Below are 18,921 nucleotides of genomic sequence, written 5' to 3' on the forward strand. Positions count from 1 at the left end.
TTTTAAAACATCTATTGGGATGTAAGCCAAAAGACAGTTTCTCAGTAGGAATGAATAAGTATGTCTAAACAGCCTCAGGATCGACAAGGGCTGGAATTTGTTTTGATCGCACTGATTGTCAGGGATCCCCCGGATCACCCGGAGCGGACGTTCCTCCAAGATCCCGAGAGCCAACGGGGGAGGAGGGCAGGAGCGAAGTCCGCTCGAGCGCAGGCGCGACAGGATCCGAAAGGCGGCTCGAGCCGGCTGTTGGACGACGGCGTTAAGACAGGTAGGACAATGAGCCGTTCGTGTAAAATCGTACTAAAACCGTGTTAAAATGCAATTTATGCGTATGTTACATTTTCGAAGTGTATACCGCGCGGGCGAAAATGTTTGACTGGGATTTAATAGCTAGATGAGCAGGCTTAAATAAGAACCGGAGGCCGCGGTAGTCCTGTGTTTCGGGGTAGGTTGACGGTATTGGCTATATACGGTAGCTGGGGGTTGGGGGTCTGCAGCGCACCTTTGCGCATCGAGTAATTTAATAGCGACTAATAACTTTTAATCGCATTTTGTTTTTTATGCTTTAAGACCAAGGTGCGTGCTGGATGGCTCTGTCTGGCCACGTCTCTTTTGCTTTCGTTTTAAATTCTCTGATCCGGTTGGCAGCGATCAGAGGAGTCCTCAGCTTTCCACTCGTTTTTGATAAAAACTCTGATTTTAGTGGTTTTATCGAACCTCTCACTAGTTTAGTGAAAAACAACAAAAAGGGACTCCCTTCACATTCTTCTTTGACTTGATGCCCCGACTTGCTATAATTTGGCAAAGTCCTATTGATGGGGAAATACTGTATAGTAGCTATTTGCATTTTATACGTGCTGGAGACCTGATTGGGTGGCAACATGACGTGTTCTCGATTAACTGCGTATAAATAACTCGATTTAGGCTTTCCGGAGACGTCTCCCCTGTGCATATCTGCTTAGCTTAAACAAAATGCCGTCACTAAATAAATCTGCTATACCGGCGTCTAGTTAACGGCTTACAGGCTGCTGCTGCGGAGTGCTCTTACTGCTTCTGTGTTTTGTCTGAATACAAAATGTGATGGGTAATAAATTTAGTTCTATCAGTCGTTATATCAGCGAGAGGGTCATTGAAACGATGGAGCTGGAGTAAATGTGTATTATAATGATAAATAAAAAATTAAAACAATTTGCATGCCGATCCGACGGAAATAGGCAGTCGTATGAGGAAACCTTTCTGTAAAAGTGAAATCTGTAGAACGAGCTAAAACATGGTTTGCTTTTGAATTGGGTTTCTTTGTGGGTTGTAATCGGTTTTTAATGCTGTTCAAGTCTTTGTATGGCGTAGGCAATCTTTTAATAAAATACTGAACTATTAATGGCCAGTATATCTTAATCCCTAGTGTAGTCCTGAGCATTATGGTTGCCCCTTTTTTGGTAAAAATTGATATTGCGTTATGTATGACCAGGCATGCATTTCTATTTAGTTTAGTAGTCTTCGCATATTACGGATTATTGCCTCGTATATGTTGAGTAGATTGTTTTTAGATGTGGCCACAAAATGGGTGTATCTTTTTTCCTAGAAGTGAGAAATGTTTTAATGTTTTCTGTTCGACTGTTGCTTTACTGTGTGTGTCATCTTGTCTTGTGGACAGACCATGTAAGTTTAGTTCTAAACTAAACTTAAAAGAAACCTGATGTCACAGTAGTTATAAACACCGAACCTCATGTATGGTCATAACTTCCTTTACAACCCCCTTTTTCCCCTGGTATTTTCTGGTTTCATTTACCTGATTGGCAGGTGGCTTCTCCAGTAGAGGAGAAACTTTGGGAAGCTGCAGAAAATATATTTTCATGTACAATGAAAATGACAGCTAAGACAAGATAGAATATTGATCTCTGGTGGACATTTCTGTTCAGTAGCACAAAGAGGAAATACAACAAAGGATAATGTAAGTAGAAATAAATACAGCCAAAGGGGAATATAAGAATACATATAATAAGTAATGCATTTAAAGAATAAATAAGAGGAAAACTAATGTACCAATGTGGGAAATACAGTACAAAATGGTGCAGATGGTGTATACAAGCAATTCCTGGGTTAAGAATGTCCAACTAATGAACAACTTGTATTTATAAAATAGCTGCCGTATCACCTATCATATCAAAAATGTGAGTTAAATTCAATGGTTCAATGAACACACAAACACTACTTTGTGACACTCATGAAAACATTGTGCGGCTTCAATGGTTCGTCAGCTCAAGTTACAGTACAGTATGTTTTATTATTAATCTATTATTCATATGTGCTTTGTTATTGCTGTTCTGACTTACCAAAAGATTAGACTTAAGCACAGACTTAGGGAACGGATCTCATCCATAACCTGGGGACTGCTTCTGTGTACATTCAGTGGTCACTGAGCATAGTAGTGTTGCTAGCAGAAGCAGTGTTGAGTATATTTGTATGGCATCGGGTAAAAAGGATCACCTGAAGCGTTCAGTTTTGCATTTGGACACAGTTATGTGATACTTCAGCCATGAAGCCATTTTACCATCTGTTTATAGTTCCGAAACAGTGTGGCATCTCCAGGCTCTTATTACACTGCAAACGCTTTACTTGTGCTTTTCCTTTTTTTCGCATTAAAGATATATTATATCATTGGAATCCACATTTTTAAAAATTTAGTATTGAAGTTTGTACCATAATGCTTAGGGAGTAGTTGGATTTGCAAGTGTTTATCATGCAAATCATTTCTTTCTGGTTTCTTTCTGTCATCCATAGGAGAGATGACACTCACTACCCAGTGAATCAGGAATTCTTCAAACTTAGTGTGGTTGGAAATTGGATACACCATTGCTACTCTTGCATATATTTTGTTTTGCAGATAGATAATACCTTGATAATGGGGATTAAAGACCGCCCTCAGTGTTACTTTGACGTGGAAGTAAACAGGGAGCCAGGTAAGATTTTTTCTTTCTTTCTATCTTCCAGATCCCTGGGATTCTAGTTGTGGAATTAATCTCTGTAACCCATTGAAGTTGTTCAAGAATAATGGTGTGTGAATAGTTTGGTATCGATAGTAAGAGCACAAGTGTACCATAAAGTAACACAATCCAGTCCTTTACTATAACACACTGTTAGCTGGTTTATGAGGAATTAACCAACTTTCTGTTATTGAAATGAACACTATATTCATGCAAACTCTTTAACCTCCTCTGTGTTTCTGTAAATATTTACAATATGTATAGCTATGCATAAATACCCTACATCAGTATTCATGTAACTAAATTCTGACTCTGCTCAGTGTTTCTGTACAAATACAACTGTTGCTTACCTCAGTGGTAAGGAAGGTTACACTTACAACACGTTTGGCCCAAAGGGTGAAAATAGCTGTGTAATATCTGGGCAGTTTTCAGCTATTGTGCTGAACAAGAAAGATAATGAGCCTCATTCAAGGCTGAATTTGTATTCTATCACATACTAGTTGGGTTATATTTATTTTAGCTACTTGTCTAGGTTTGCTTAGGTGCATTGGATATTGAAGTAATATTGGAATGTGGTATATTTAGGGCTATAAACTGCAATAAGTTAAGCTTCTTCATATGGGACTGATGATCCTCAAAGGATCTCATTTGAAGCTGAAAATAATAATTGGATGTTTGTCCTTCTGTTTGTATTTTACTTTTATAATAATAACTTTTCTTAATGTAAAAAGCCACATGTACACAGTAGACATTAAGGATGTCTACTTTGGGATGTCTACTAAGGACCATATTGCTCTGAAAAAAATATCTGAAATGTTTTTCTCTCAAGCTACACTGATATGAACTCATGATGTATGTTTCACTTTGTTTGAAGCTTAGCAGATGGTCTTTTGGGTGAAAGCAAATAGTCAGTAATGAATGTAAAGTGTGTTTATGATGGAGAATGTTTCATATGTTTGTCTTCCTTTTTTCTATAGTTGGGCGTATTGTCTTTCAGCTTTTTTCTGATATTTGTCCCAAGACAAGTAAAAATTTTCTCAGCTTATGTACCGGTAAGTCTTTTCATTATTTGCATAATATCTTCTTATGTTGCTGTTAAAACTGACTAACACACAATTCTATCGGCCCCCTGTTCTTCCTTTAAAGGAGAACGAGAGCACATTTTAATACATAGAGCAGATCATAAATCTCCTTTGGACACTGTAGTTAAATCATTCTTGATGTGCCCAGGATTTCCACTGTGCATCAGTCAGTGAAGTATTATCTCAGTTGTTGGGTTTTTGTCCTGTCTGGAGGTTGTTGGAGGTATCTGGGAAGCAGCTGGGGATTGAAACACATTTTTCTGGATACCTGACAAAAGGAATGTTAGGTTGACAAGGACACACCCGCACCAAGGCTTTATTTACTCTATTCTGTTTAAACTTTGTCCAGTAATGCTCTTTGGATTATAATCTGCACGCTCGGGAAACAGGTTTTCCCCTCCATACATTATCCACAATGGTCACAAAAATGTGGCCATTAAAGGTTCCTCTGTATTAGTTGTGTAAAAGGTATAGTTGACTGAGTAGGTGAGAACGGGCTCTTTAAGACCAGTGTGCAGGCAGGCTACGATTCTGAAATATCAGATCTATTGATACTCGGTTTCCTCCTTGTCTGTGGTGTCCATGGTTTTGTGTGTTTTGTAATAATGAACTTTAAATGTGGTGGCCCAGAAGACGGTAAACTAATTGATGTTTAGTTTTAAAAGTGAATTTAGTTAGTTATTTGTGTAGTTAACAACTAATGCACCCTGTAATATCCCCTCTACTAGATTGATGTCTCTTTACTTTCCCTGAATGTTCTCATGTTGCACGTTTGGTCATTGAATGGTCTTATTAGGTTCTTGCTTTATTTGAACTTGCTGTGTAACTCCCACTCCAGTACTTCTAACCCGTGTACCTGTGCATTCATTGGAAGTTCAACCTAGCTGCACTTGTATCTTGCTGACTTCTCGACAGCACATATGTTTGATGTGCTAATTGCCTCACTTGTTCATTGCCTTGGACAAAAGCATCTGCTAAATATGTAAATGTTAAAAGCAGTTTCAGAATCCTGTCTTTTCTGGGCAAGCTGTTTGCTTTAATATTTCAATACTAACTGTTACATTTCACACCAATTCTGTAGGTGAAAAAGGGACGAGCAAAGTCACAGGCAAAAACTTGTGCTATAAAGGCTCTACGTTTCACAGAGTGGTAAAGAACTTCATGATCCAGGGTGGAGATTTCACAGAAGGTAAAGTTCTTCACACTACATATAGAGACTTTCATTTCGGAAGATTTTTTTTTGTTCCTTGTAGCTCTGACAGCAAGTTGTTTGTATCTGTGCTCTTCTGTCTGAAGCTGGAGAATTTAAAATATATTTTCTAAATTAATATCACCAAAGTCAGTTTTAAAAAAAAATACTGTCACCCACCACTTTCATGGAGTATTTTGGGTTGCTGCCGTTTACATGTGAGTGAACGCATAGTTGTACTCAGATGGGAGATGGTGTTGTGGCTCAGTGGATTAGGACTTTAGTTCAAATCCCAGGGCCGGCAGATTGATACCACTGTTGTGCTTCAGAGCAAGACCCTTAACCCCCAGCTCCAGGGAGGCTGCATGCTGGCTGACCCTGTGCTCCTAAGCGTGCTCTCAGCTGCCTATTTGTCTGTGTGTCTCATGGGGAGTAAGATTGTAAATGCAAAAAAAAAAAACAATAAAGTATCACTATCTTATTTAGATATGCATTATCAGACTTGTATTACCAGGAAGTTAAGCAGATGTATATCTTGTGAAGATGATGTGTGGTCCACACTTTGTCCAATCACTTACGACAGTCATCAGATGTGTCCTGTCACGCACTGTGGCTTTTTAAAGGTCCAGTTTGTGATTCCCCTCTGCAATTTGTAGGTAACGGAAGAGGGGGCGAGTCGATATACGGTGGCTACTTTGAAGGTAAGCAGGTCGGTCGACTTGGAACAGAAAGTCCTAGAGGAGTTGCTCAGTACCAATGTTGTATATATGTGCTGTATTAGTACCTTCCATCTCTTTGTATTTATGCATGAGCCTAATGTTGCATGAACTTGTTAAAAAAAAATTTATCAGACTTATTTACATCTTAAGGTTACTTTTAATTTCTCTGGAGGTAATTTTTATTTTGTCTTTGTAGACTTTCGAAGTGGGTAACTTTTTCTTTTCTTTTTTTTTGTTTGCTGACTCAGCATGAGGATTAGGCTTTTTTTTAATTGAGATCAATCTTCCTGCCTAAATTTATGAACATATGTTTTTATTTATAGAGATTGTGGTCTTATGCAAAATGAAGGTAAGAGATGCACACAGCTCAGTAACACAATACATTGTGCCCTTTCACCTTCCCCACAACGATGGTTCCAAAAGTCTTCCGTGATCAATGTGTGGATAAATATTCATTGAAGACTTTGAGGTGTATCTTTCTTTTTTTTCTTTTTCATTTCCCCTCTTCGCATCATTAGTTGTAGTGATAGAATTATCACACTGGGTATGTGATAGCTTGTATATTTGTTTGTTTTCAATCACCACAGATTTATATGCACACATGGGTTCGTAGGCAAGGTGGACGACGTATTTGTTTCTTAGGCCAGATACCTTAAGGGTTTTCTCACTTATTAAATGTTAAGAGCTGTATGTTATTCTAATGATAATTTTATTATGATTCTTTAAAGATTATTATGGGAAATATTTGTTTCATACACACCTAGCACCTTGTATTGCATGTCTCTATAAGGTCTGTTTGCTTTTTATCTGCTCTAGATAAACACATTTTGTGCTTTATGTAGCTTTTTTGTGTTTGATTTAAGATCTTAGTATTTCAATAATAGAATAAGTTCATTAATACTTGGGCAGCATCATAGTTCATCACTGTCACGTCGCAGATATGAGGCTATGGGTTTGAGTCTGGGCCCAGCTCTGTGTGCGGAGTTTGCATGTTCTCTAAGTGTTTGTGTGGATGTTCTCCAGGATTTCGGGTTATGCCTATAATCCAAGGACTTGTACAGGTGACCGTAAACTGCCAGTTTCCCAAAATAGGCCTTGGATTATTTCATTCCTTATGGTTAGGGGATTGGTAGAAATGGATGGAATCCAATTTCTTATGCAACTTCCGGAACAAATTGAAAGCAAGAGTCAAACAGATTTTATTTCTTCTGATAAATATTGGAAAAAACAGTGCCTGACTCAATTGTAAATAAAGGACAATAAGAATAAATAAAGGATACTGCTTTGATCAACTGAAATCAGACCTTTAGTGAGGAGGGCAGTCTTGAATAGCAGTTTACGTGTCTTTCTGAAATGTGTTTTTCATGTGTCTTATTGAAGGTTAAAGTGAATGTCCTAAGCATTGTTAGCTTGAGATTTACTTATGGTAGGAGTGACCGTTTTTCTTGCAGAAGGGCAATTTTCTGGGCCGCCTTACTTGAGGATACATGGCGTCATTAATCCTAAGCGCTGGCACTTCTGACAAGGAAATGTAACACATCTCACTGGGTGTCTCTCTCTTCTAACAGATGAGAATTTTAAGCTCAAACACGACAGAGCCTTTCTTTTGTCAATGGCCAACCGAGGCAAAGACACAAACGGTTCTCAGTTTTTCATGTGAGTAGCATCTCATTTTGGTGTCTGAATGTTTTGTTGGGAAGCATAATTCAGTTGAAAGTCGGTACATTCTGAACACCACTGACATTTAATTTGGCTAACTGATCACAATTAAATAGCATTTGTCTTGTCCAGATTTTTTTTGTTCTCACAGGTTCATATTGCATATGTTAAGCCTTCTACTAGCTTGTAACAAGCAACAGTTGGCATTTATTTGTATAATGTCTTAATTCATACAGTACCAGTCAAAGGTCTCGACATAAATTTTAATCCATTCGTCTGTATTTTAGCTGTTATTCACCCCATAGTAGTTCTCAAGTCAATGAAGGAATACATATCAGTTACTGCAGCGACCAAAAGAAGTGTTCAACATCTAAAAATTCAGTTACATTTTCGACTCTTCAAAATAGCCCCTGTGCCTTCAGTGACAGCATTGCTGACTCATGGCATTCTTTCTACTGGCTTCCAGATGTAGCCACCTGGGATGCTTCTCCAAAAGTCCTGAAAGAGTTTCCGCAAGTTCTGGGCACGAGTTAGCTACCCTGCTCTTAATCTTTGATCCAACTCGGCCCATAGGGTTTACGTCCCGGGATTGTGGGGACCAGCTTTGGCACTCGCGGATCTTTTTCCTTGCTCACAAGATGCCTAGGGTTGTTATCTGGTTGAAAAACAAAATGATTTTCAGTTGGTGTGTCCAGGCTTTTGACTGGTACTGTATGGGTTCACCACAAGTGCAGGTCTGTGCCATATTTCCAACATGGATTGTACAATAAGTTTCTGTGCTTTCTGACCTGAATAGTGCATGTCAAAATCATTAGTTGTACAGCTGTGTTTCCATTCACTGAATGGTGCTTCCCTAATTATCGACTTCTGTGTTTCTTGAATCTGCTGTTTTTGGAAAAACAAAAGGAAATTTTAAAATGTCAGTTCCATGCATCTGTACTTCAGTTATACATGAATTAGAATCAGGACTCTAAAATTTTCTTTTTGCTGTTATGCCAAGGGTTGACACAAATGTTCTTTACCGTTCAAATTTTTACATTTTATTACAGACCTAAAACTGACTTAGGTAAACTTGGATATGACAGAAATAATGAAAGCTTAAAATTAACTTAAAATACATCTGTTGTGGCAATTTTATTACTTCCTGAAAGGTAGGCTTACAAGACACTACTAGAAGGGTTATCTGTCTTTGAATGTTAACTGCACGAGTTCTCCAATTTTTTTCTTTTAAGTTGTCTCTAAACATATTTTGGTAATGCTTTACATTAACTGCACTTCCATAATGCCTTTATAGAAAATTCAGTGCACCTTCATAAGGCATTCATGATGCATGCGTAGAACACTCATAAGCCTCATGTAAGTATACCATAACATCCTAACATATCATATCAGCTTTAATGTACATTAATAAACATTATAATGTTTGATATTATCATATGTTATCATTGTATATTAAAGCTGATATATTTTATGATGTTAAGGTATACTTACATGTTTCTTATGAATGTTCTACCAATATGTTATGAACGTGCACTGAATGTTCTATGAATGCATAATGAAGATGCCCTGAATGTTCTATGAATGCATTATGCATTTAAGGTATGCAGTTAATAGGTATTACCCATAATTTTAAGAGCTTAAAATCAAATATATTTTGTAAATGGATATTAAAAAGCAGTTTTTGGTATAGTACCACATTTAGTACTAAAGTTAAAGTAAAACTAGAATAGGACAAGCAAGATTATATTTTTGATAAACGCCTCTTCTGCTTGATATATTTCATGTGAAAATTTTAGGGTCCTCCAGTATTTGTCCATTTACGACACTGTTCCGTAATTTTTTTTGGCTTAAAGGCTTAGTGAGCCCCCTGTCCCTCTTTATTGCTAAAGCACTGCAATACACTCTTTATATCTGATACAGAAGACATCAACATGCTTATTTCTCTCTTCCATTTGATATATGCATTTAAAACAAAAACTAAAAAGACTTCGAGTCCTTTTTTGCCTACAAATGTATTACAATTTTTCTCTTGCCGTTTTTGTGTAAAATTTACAGAAACTCTAGCATCCTGCTCTTCCAAGGTAAAGTGTCACTCTAAGGCTGTGCTTCTCTCTCCTGACTGTGTATTGATCATTTACTACAGTAGCTGCTTGTCTCCGCCATCTTTCCTCTGTCGCTGCCAAGCACCCTTTGGATTGTCTGTTTTTGAATTGTGGGGGCTAGTGCTGAAAAGCTTCACTATGCATTAGAAAGCCCCGATTTTGTCATCTTATGACAGCTGGTACCAGAAGCCCTTGGCCTGTTTTCGATTCCGAGACGCTTCAACAGGAAAATTGAAATTTGAAAGTCATTTTTCTGAAATGAGATGTTGGGCCGAGACGAAAGCTCTTCTAGCAGGTTTCGGTTTGATGCATGATGGACAATCTGAATCTGAACTTTCAAAGTCCTTTAGAAGCGACTTGGTATGATGTCCATCCATATTGTGGTATTGGTGTGCTATTTTAAACTTGAATGGTTATAATGAAAACTGCCTGAAACTGAAGACTCTCCCATTTGCCCATGTAGTTTCGCCCAGATGTCCAAATTAAATTACATTATTAATTATTTGCCGATTTGCTTTTTCATTTTTGTGAAAGTAGCCCAGTGAGGCTTTCTGTTAAATCTCATTGTAGATCCTGCTCAGTCTCATGTCAAAAAATAAAAAGCAGTGTTAGTTGTAGAGATTTTTTTCTCATATGGCAGGTATTATTGAGCAGTGAAATTGTAACCAGATTTTTTGCTTTTCATGGTCTCCAAAATTACCACATACTTATTCTGTTTTTCTTTTTCTCCATGACTTTTTCACCTTGACCATCGGGGATAAAATAATACACCCGGCTGAATGGACAATGATTTAACAGTACTACGAAGATGGCCCCACATCTGGATGGGTATGATGTTCTTTAACTTTAATTCAGTGTCTTTCAGCATAATCTTTAATCTTAATATTACGTGTGAATGAGTGAAAATTTAGCCTCTTTCAGTGTGGTATGACTGACCGTGACTGTTCAAATTTTCCTCCTCAGAGTTCACGTAGTCTTCGGTTTGGTCATCTCCGGCTTTGAAGTGGTAAAGAAGATCGAGTCCTTGAAGACCGACTCAGCCAGCAGGCCATACGCGGATGTGAGGGTGATCGACTGCGGCCAGCTGATAACAAAATCAGCCAATGACGGTGAGCTCTCCTTCCTCTGTGCTGTTCTGTGAAGGCCCCATCTGGAATCACGCCATGAAGTTAATGAGGAAGAAGACCAGAGCTCATGTTTTGTTGGACAAGTCGTATGGTTTCTGCACAAGGTGTTAAACCATATCTTCTTATTTATATCAGCCTTTTCAGTCACATCTAATATGAGACTATACATATATATGTGTGTGTGTCTGTCTGTGTATAAAACAGATGGTATATAATTTTATCTTGCCTTCGACTTGCAGTGCTCAGTTGCAAGAGAAAGAGGCAGTCTCACTCGGCAGACTCTTCCCTCAGTTCTTCAGACTCTTCCTTTTCCTCCTCCTCATCTCCGGAGTCGGACAGCGAATCAGAAGAGAAGTACAGGCGGGGTCGCCGGCGGAAGCAGCCTGCGAAGAGCAAGCACTCCAAGAAGAGAAGAAAGGAGGCAAAGAAGAAGGAGAGCCGGCACCGAAGGACAGAATCCAGCCAGAGGTGCGTTTCTGGAGTGACCCATTAACACCTCAGACTGCAATTATAGCAGAACCTTGGAATCAGTTTGACCAAGTCCTTTATTTAAAAAGGTGCCCATAGTATACAGAAACATTCAAGTTGTTAATCTGTTACAGCTTTCTGTATTGTGTATTTGACATTACTGAGTATTTCACACTGAAACAGTAATCAAAGGTCATTCACTAGACTGTCTGACAGTGTTGTCTCTGCAGATAATTTGACTACTGTGTGTATTGTGTCTTGCAGTAGTTTGGAGGAAGAGTCTGTTGATGAAGAGAAAGACCTGAATGTGAAAAGGGAAAAGCCTGTGGTTCGGCCAGAAGAGATTCCACCTGTGCCAGAGAACCGATTCCTTCTGAGGCGCGATCCGCCAGATGAAGAAGAAAAGCCAGACACGTGAGCATCTTCATCCACTATAGCGAGCTGATTTGATCCCTTGAACTCTTGCAAACGCATTGTTTGGATTTCTCTTTGATAATTGAAGTATTCTTTGTGACACATGAAGGGACATGCTTAATATGCATAACCTTTGTAGGCAGTGTGCGGGTTATAGAAGTCTGGCATCCTTACCCATAATGCCTTGAAAATGTGAATTTGTTGCCAGATGTATATGATGGGCAGTGGGATTAGCATGCTTAGTTAATCCAAAGGGAGTAGCTGGTAGTTATGCTGAATGAAATTAATATTGTTCAGTGCAAAGCTACCTAGTGCAGATTGATGGAAGTCCGTTTATTCTGTGTATATATTTTTTGTTCTTCTTTAAGAGCGCAGCAAGAGATCCCCTCAGCTCCAAATGATGTGAAGCCAGCAGTCACCAAATCCGGACGGAAAATCAAAGGCCGCGGAACAATGGTACGCCTTCCCACGTTCTGGGCTTCCTAAGACCCGTGTTCCATGGCCAGATTTGTCTCCTCAGTGTTACCATCCCCGTTTCTTTCATTTATGGCATTTTTAATTCATCTTCACGCAAGACTAACAACGTATAGAATGAAGAAAAAAAGATCTGCAGTTTTTTTGGTTACACGACTATTTTGGATTTTCAGAATAGCCCAGAAAGCGAACCTGAACTTAAATCCCTGCAAATGTTTTCTCTCTCCCTCTTTCTTCTGTCCTTGCCTCTTCTTCTCGGTATAACTACCTGTCTCTCATTTTGCACTGTTAGATTATTTTTCCCCTACAAAAGCATACCTTCGATGTTGACTTCATGGAAATAAGGTAATCATGCAATTCGCGAGCTATCAGGAGCGTAATAGAGAATAAGGGGAGCCCAAAGTCTGTGGTAAGGGTTGTTATGTCGTCAGTGTGCCACAGCCAGTTAAATTCCCACTGCAGAGATACCATACTCCCACTCGGTCGAAGTCCCGCTCGGTGTCCGAAGAGGATCGTGGGAGCAGTGAAACTCCGCCTCACTGGAAAGAGGAGATGCAGAGGACTAAGACATACCAGCCGCCGACCGTGGAGAAATGGAGCAAAGGGGACAAGTATGCAGTGTTATGCATTTTGTGAAACTACAGGGAAACACCCACCAGTTAGGTTTACCTCAAACAATGATCAAGCAGTCTTTTTGAAGTCCTGTAGGCATGTGCTTATGTTACAAAGGATGAAGCTAGATTTTTGTTCTTTTTTTTCCAGTGTCTATGTCTGCTGACAATAGCTGCAAAATTTAGAGATTAGCAATGATTTTCGATGTTGAGGTTTTAGTTAATATGATAGTGCTTAGATTATGTTACAGTAGATGGTATTCCTTCTACTCAGGGTATAAATTTTGACTTAACAGATTGAATGACCATTGTTCAAGCAGATGGGACAACAGAACTGTCTCTCCGTGGTCCAGGTCATGGTCACAGGACTACACTTCTGATCATAGCTCGAGTAGATCCAGCCACCACTCCCGACGCAGGAAAGACAAGAGGAAGGTCAAGCATAAAAAGAAGTCTAAAAAACAGAAGCATTCGAAGAAGAAAGCCCATAAGAAGAAAAACCGGGAGTCACCGCTTTCTGAAGGTGAAAGGTCATTCTCCTCTGAGAGAAGATCAAGGCACTCCTATCGTGATAGGAGGTCTCGTTCTTCTTCCAACTACAGACCCCCCGTGAAAGAGTGGTCTGGCTCAGAAAAAGGCCACCGATCAATACCCACCTCAAGAGACTCGCGCTCATACACCAGATCACAAAGTCGATCTTATTCTTCAAGTCGTTCAAGGTCACGAGGTAGGTCAGGATCCTCTTCAAGGTCCAGGAGTCTTTCACAGTCAAGATCCAGGTCACTATCGAGATCAAAGAGAAGGAAATTATCAAGATCCCCTTGCAAAACAAAGCTCATTGAGACCAGCCAACCAAAAGTAGACACTGCTGTACAGGCACCAATTAAAACTGAAAATACTCTGACTCCTCTTGCATCTGCAGAGAGTGTTCCAGTGTTACCTTTAAGTGATAGTCCCCCACCATCAAGATGGAAACCTGGACAGAAACCTTGGAAGCCCTCATATGTCCGTATCCAGGAAATCAAAGAAAAAACGACACCAGCCCCACACATTCAATCTGGCCACACAGTCACTGGTGTCACACAGAGTAAACCTATATCCTCCTACCGTGACCAGCGTGACAATTCGGACACTGAAAGAAGCAGCAACTCCAGGCGAGACAGTCTCAAGAGACGGAAACATGAACGACGGCCACACAGTAGTTCTTCTAGAAGCAGATGCAACAGCAGATCCTGCAGCCGCTCCAGAAGTAGGGATCGTTCCAGATCCAGGTCCTTGTCCCCATCTGGGTATGACAGTCGGTCCTCATCTTACAGCAGATCAGATTCAGTTGAATCTTACAGGAAGCACAAGGTTCCGAGACAAGAAAATTCAGGTGAAAAGAGAGAGAAAAGGCATTGTAGTACACAAGAGGTATCTGAAAAGTATTCATTGACCAGTAGTACACCCAAAACCAGGAAGCAAAATCACAGTTCACATTCTTGTTCAGAGAATGCAGCTGACAGTGAGAAGAGCCCAATACACAGTCATAGACATGTTGCCGATTCAAAGAGGACAAAGAGGAAGCTTAACGTAGATGCCTGTAGCCAAGAGATCACTGACCAAGAAAGGGAGAAACAAAATAATGCTTTAATTCTTACAGTTGGTGAAAAATCTGGAAAAAAGATTAACCTCTCATTAGAGATGCATAAACTAGGAGTTAAACTGAGTGAGGAGAGTAATAAGAAGTCAGTTTTGATTGAGTTGGATTCCGAAAGTGACTCTGAAAGAGCTGAAAAAAGGGACAAGGTAATGGATTCAAAACATTCCTCTGGCAAAGAAGAAGGAGAAGCCAGCTCTGGATCTGACAGTGAAGAGCAGGTGCCTTTGGACAGTAAAACAAGTAAAGTTGCTGGTGATGCAGTGCCTGTAAATACAGATGTTGAGTTTCCGAAGGCTCCAAGAAGTGCACCAGTTTCGATTAATAAAAGTTCCCAGATAGAAAATGAAAGTGAAAAACACAAGACGAAGAAGAAAGCTAAACGGAAGCATAAGCACAAAAAAAGGCATTCAACCAAAATACGGTTACACGGGTCAAAGTCCAAATCCAAGACAAAAAAGTCCAAGAAAAAACATCAGAAACCCAAGGAAACCTTCCACTGGCAGCCACCTCTAGAATTTGGAGAGGAGGAGGAAGAAGAAGAGGCACCATTACAAAAGGAGCATGTCAGCCTGAAACGTGTGTCACTGAGAAAAAGTCCCATAAAAACAGATACAGGAAAGACCCAGAAGTCACATGGTTTGGAAAAAGAAATCAAAACAGGCAAAACTCACAAAACACATAAAGAGAACAGTTTGTCACAATCAACAGCTTGTTCTGTGGAACCTGTAATTGGAACAACCAGAAAGGAGCAGAATATTAAACCACCTATTGCAAGTCCTGCAAAGGTTGGACACATAGATGTTACTGCTCAGAAATTGGGAGCTGCTGCCTCTGAGTCTTCGAAGTCTCCAGACCAACAGCAAGATGATTCTATGGAGATATGCACTCCTGAGCATGACACACCAGCAACCTACCTTGAGAAATCATGTACTGATGCCCTAGAAATTTCACGGAATATTTCTGCAGTAACAGACACCTTAAGTACAATGAAGAATGTTAAAACTGTTTCAGTTCCTGTTATTGAGAAGCCTCAGGCTCCAGTAGCTGTGACTGTTTCAGTACCAAGTTGTGGGTCTAGTGAAGAACCTGATGTAAGTAAACCCTCAGGAGTATCCAGCAACTCTCGGTGGAGGCCTCTAGGCATATCTACACTTCAGGGGCTGAATATGAATGTTGCAGAGCACAAAAGTGCAGGAGCCCCAGGACATGGCGAGAGTAAAACCCAAGGTGTCCGGATTGAAATAAAGAGTAAGAGCAGAGTACGCCCAGGATCGCTGTTCGATGAAGTCCGCAAGACTGCCCGGTTGAACCAGAGGCCCAGGAATCAGGACAGCTCCAGTGAGGAGACATCTCCTTTAGCAGAAGACAAAGGCAAGTCACACAGCAAGAGCAGCTCAAGGAGCAAGTCTCGCTCAGTCTCCAGCCCAAGGTCAAGATCCAGAAGTAGGTCGCACTCGTACAGCCACTCTGTAAGCCGATCCAGGAGCACCAGCTCTTCCTACAGGTATGTTAAGCTGTTGACTTAACAGGTCATTCAAGCAAACCTTAGATTAATAACCTTAGATCTATATAGCCTTCCTTATTTCGAACATCTGGATTATCTGACAGTTTGACTTTAAGAATGAGCATTAGATGTGTTGTTATATGCCTGCGGCCTGATTGCTAAATATGTGAATAGTCATAGTGAATATCAGTGAATCAGTGGTTCACACTAACTGCTGAACAGAAGTGTTAGACCCGTAAAGTAAAAGGAGTTATTTATTCTGTTTGGCCAGTAAAATCATGCTACAGTACAATATAATACTTAAGTGAATGGAAATACTGAAAAACTCAGTTATGTTGATTGGAGGTGGGGGTGGGGGGGAAACTGATTAAAATTTGTATGCGTGTGTAAAAATTTTTGACACAGGAGCTACAGCAGGAGCCACAGTCGGAGACGATACAGCAGGGGGCGCTCACGCACTCGAAGCAGCACCTATCGTAGCCACCGCAGTTACAGGTGAGTGAGAATGGATGCTAAAATTGGAGGTGGGCATTGACCCAATCATTTAAATTACAAAACATAAGTCTCTATAACGATGTAAATACAGCATGTCACTCTCTAAATCTTCTTTTTAACTGACATTTCGTTCTTTTCCATATCTTGCGATATTTTTTTTTTCTTTGTGCTGTCAGCCGTACCTGCAGTAGGAGTCATTCCAGAAGCCGATCATATGATCGACACAGAAGGTCCAGGTAATGAAACCCTAAGGAATTGTCATGTGGCAGTTTTCCCATTAAGAGTTCCTTGAGGCATGGGCTTTGCCAGGCCTAATGGCGGCTTCTGATGCAGGTCCGAGTCTTACGACAGCTACAGCAGCCGGAGCTGGAGCCGGAGCAGCAGAGGCAGAAGCAATAGTTACAGGAGCTCTGACAACAGATCTAGGTAGGTCCAAGCACACACAGCTTCTAATCCTATCAATCTTGGACTTTTCCCACACATACAGAGTTTTCTGTAAACACCTATTGCACATGCACACTCCCACTTCAGTCACCTTCTAACAAACCTCATTATCCTGTTCGTTTTTATTTTATGTTTGATCATTTTTCGCTCCGTTTGTTGTCTTAATTACGGCGAGAGCTATACCTTGGCACCATTTCCCATGGGTTGAATCGTTTTCTCATCAAACATAGAGTGACTCTGTACGTTGCGAAACTCATAACTGGAAAGCAAATGTGAATGATGATGAAAGCCTCTGCCTTTTAACTTACGTGATTTTATTTTATACAGTTACCTCCAAGACCCGCTCTGTGAGACAGTCTTGTGCTCGGTGAAGCCTGAATTTGCCTAATTTATTTCTTGTCCTTTACCGCAGGTCATACCGGTCCTATAGCCGAAGTGATCGATCTTACTCCAGGCGTCGCAGTCACAGTTGGAGTAGCTGATGTATAGTGGGAGAGGAGGGGTCCTGATGTAACAGTCTCCCCTGCTAGGATATTTTTATTGCCACTTGATAAAATGCTAAATATCAGAATTTTAATTTTTTCCATTCAGAGTTTCAAAGAAACCAGTGAATGCACAAATGGTGTAAATACTTGTGCACATTCGTTCCCAGATCTCCCCCCACACTCTTGTTGAATTTTATACTTGCTCTTATAAGCTACATAATGAAATTGTTGCATATCTACTTTGATAAAATTACAATACCCTCTATTCCGGATGTGTGTACACAAGGGAATCGACTGCTGTTGGCATGAAGGCTCACTGTAATCCTTGCTGCTCATGCATATTTGTGCTTTTTTTTTTTCCTTTGTGTTTAAGTTCCTGTCCCTGTCCTGTTTTCAGCATCTTCTGTAGCAATGGCTGTACAGAGCCATCATCTTTGGAACCCAATAAATACTTTTGCAGTTTTGCTATTTGCAATTGCTCCTGTTCTGTCTCCCCTCCCCCAACTGCCGTATAAAGATTATATATAGTCCCCATAACTAATGAGAAACCCAGCTGACTGGGGAGGGTGACAGCTTAGCAAGGGTAGTGACTTTAAGGCCAGTTTCAAACCTCCCCAGCAGTTAATGGTATGAGAAGATAATGGCAAAACCTTCATATGCATGTGTAAAAAAAAAAAACAGAAGTTAATTTTAGCAAATAAGTCCCTGTGTTGTAATCCCCCAGTATCTTGTTACAAACGCCACTAGAAATTGTTTGGTAATCTAATGCAAACATGATCTCCCAAAGTTCGTGTAACAATGTAAAATTTAAATACATTATCTGAAATCAAAATCTAATGGACTAACGGAAATGCCCAACAACGGCTCTAATTTTTTCACATGGCAGTGATTTGATTGTGCTATACATCACACAATTTTTACCAACGGACACTTATCAATTTCAAACTTGCGTCTTTGGTATGTGGATTAGCCAGGAGCAAAGGATGCACGTCACACCAGCGCGGCTGCATAGAGACAAGCCTCCAGGGAGGGAAGAAGAAGCGGTTAGAGGCTCTTTTAAGCTCAACGTTAAATACATACTGTATATGGAAACGAACGGAGCCTTCTGTCCGTACTCTGCGTTCATTTCATCAATATCTGTGCACATTTTCTCAAAGGTCAATATGTATGCTAATGTATTAGATTTTTTTTCCCATCACGTTTTGTCAAAAACATGGATATTGCGATTTAGGAGGGTATTTTCATTGTTAGTAAGCTTTAAGTATAAAAACAGCCCATTTTCCATGAACCAGCCTGATATGTACACTGACCTATGACTAACCGCATTTGATTTGTGAAAAATTCACATCAAACTGGTCAATATGAACCTGGTTTGGTCCTTGTTTTGGTATTAGGTCTCAGCTTTGGAGCTCAATGAAGTGAAATGTGCAAAAAATAATCAAATGTGCTAAAACATGTTTGTGACTTTTCACAAATTAATGTTGGCTTAACACAAATGCATTTTTAAATGATTGGCAGT

General features: G+C 40.0%; 1 protein-coding gene across 5 annotated transcripts; it reads left to right on the forward strand.

Moving 5' to 3' along the window:
- The first annotated feature begins 119 nt into the window (after positions 1-119).
- nktr (natural killer cell triggering receptor) lies at positions 120-17,866 on the forward strand. 5 transcript variants are annotated; one of them, XM_023800246.2, is made up of 17 exons: positions 120-271; positions 2,888-2,963; positions 3,965-4,039; positions 5,151-5,258; positions 5,915-5,959; positions 7,546-7,633; positions 10,537-10,566; positions 10,702-10,847; positions 11,105-11,333; positions 11,598-11,747; positions 12,116-12,203; positions 12,684-12,832; positions 13,129-15,978; positions 16,384-16,473; positions 16,650-16,709; positions 16,807-16,899; positions 17,330-17,866. In XM_023800246.2, exons 2-17 carry the CDS (start codon positions 2,906-2,908, stop codon positions 17,397-17,399), a joined length of 4,329 nt encoding a protein of 1,442 aa, XP_023656014.2. In that variant the 5' UTR covers positions 120-271; positions 2,888-2,905; the 3' UTR covers positions 17,400-17,866. The 5 variants fall into 5 exon arrangements, with proteins under 5 accessions (XP_023656014.2, XP_023656013.2, XP_023656011.2 ...); XM_023800245.2 differs by having other exon boundaries at positions 123-271; positions 13,186-15,978; XM_023800243.2 differs by having other exon boundaries at positions 123-271; positions 11,601-11,747.
- The last annotated feature ends 1,055 nt before the right edge of the window (positions 17,867-18,921 follow it).

The sequence above is a fragment of the Paramormyrops kingsleyae genome, chromosome 1 (genome assembly GCF_048594095.1).
Source record: "Paramormyrops kingsleyae isolate MSU_618 chromosome 1, PKINGS_0.4, whole genome shotgun sequence".
Lineage (NCBI taxonomy): Eukaryota > Metazoa > Chordata > Actinopteri > Osteoglossiformes > Mormyridae > Paramormyrops > Paramormyrops kingsleyae.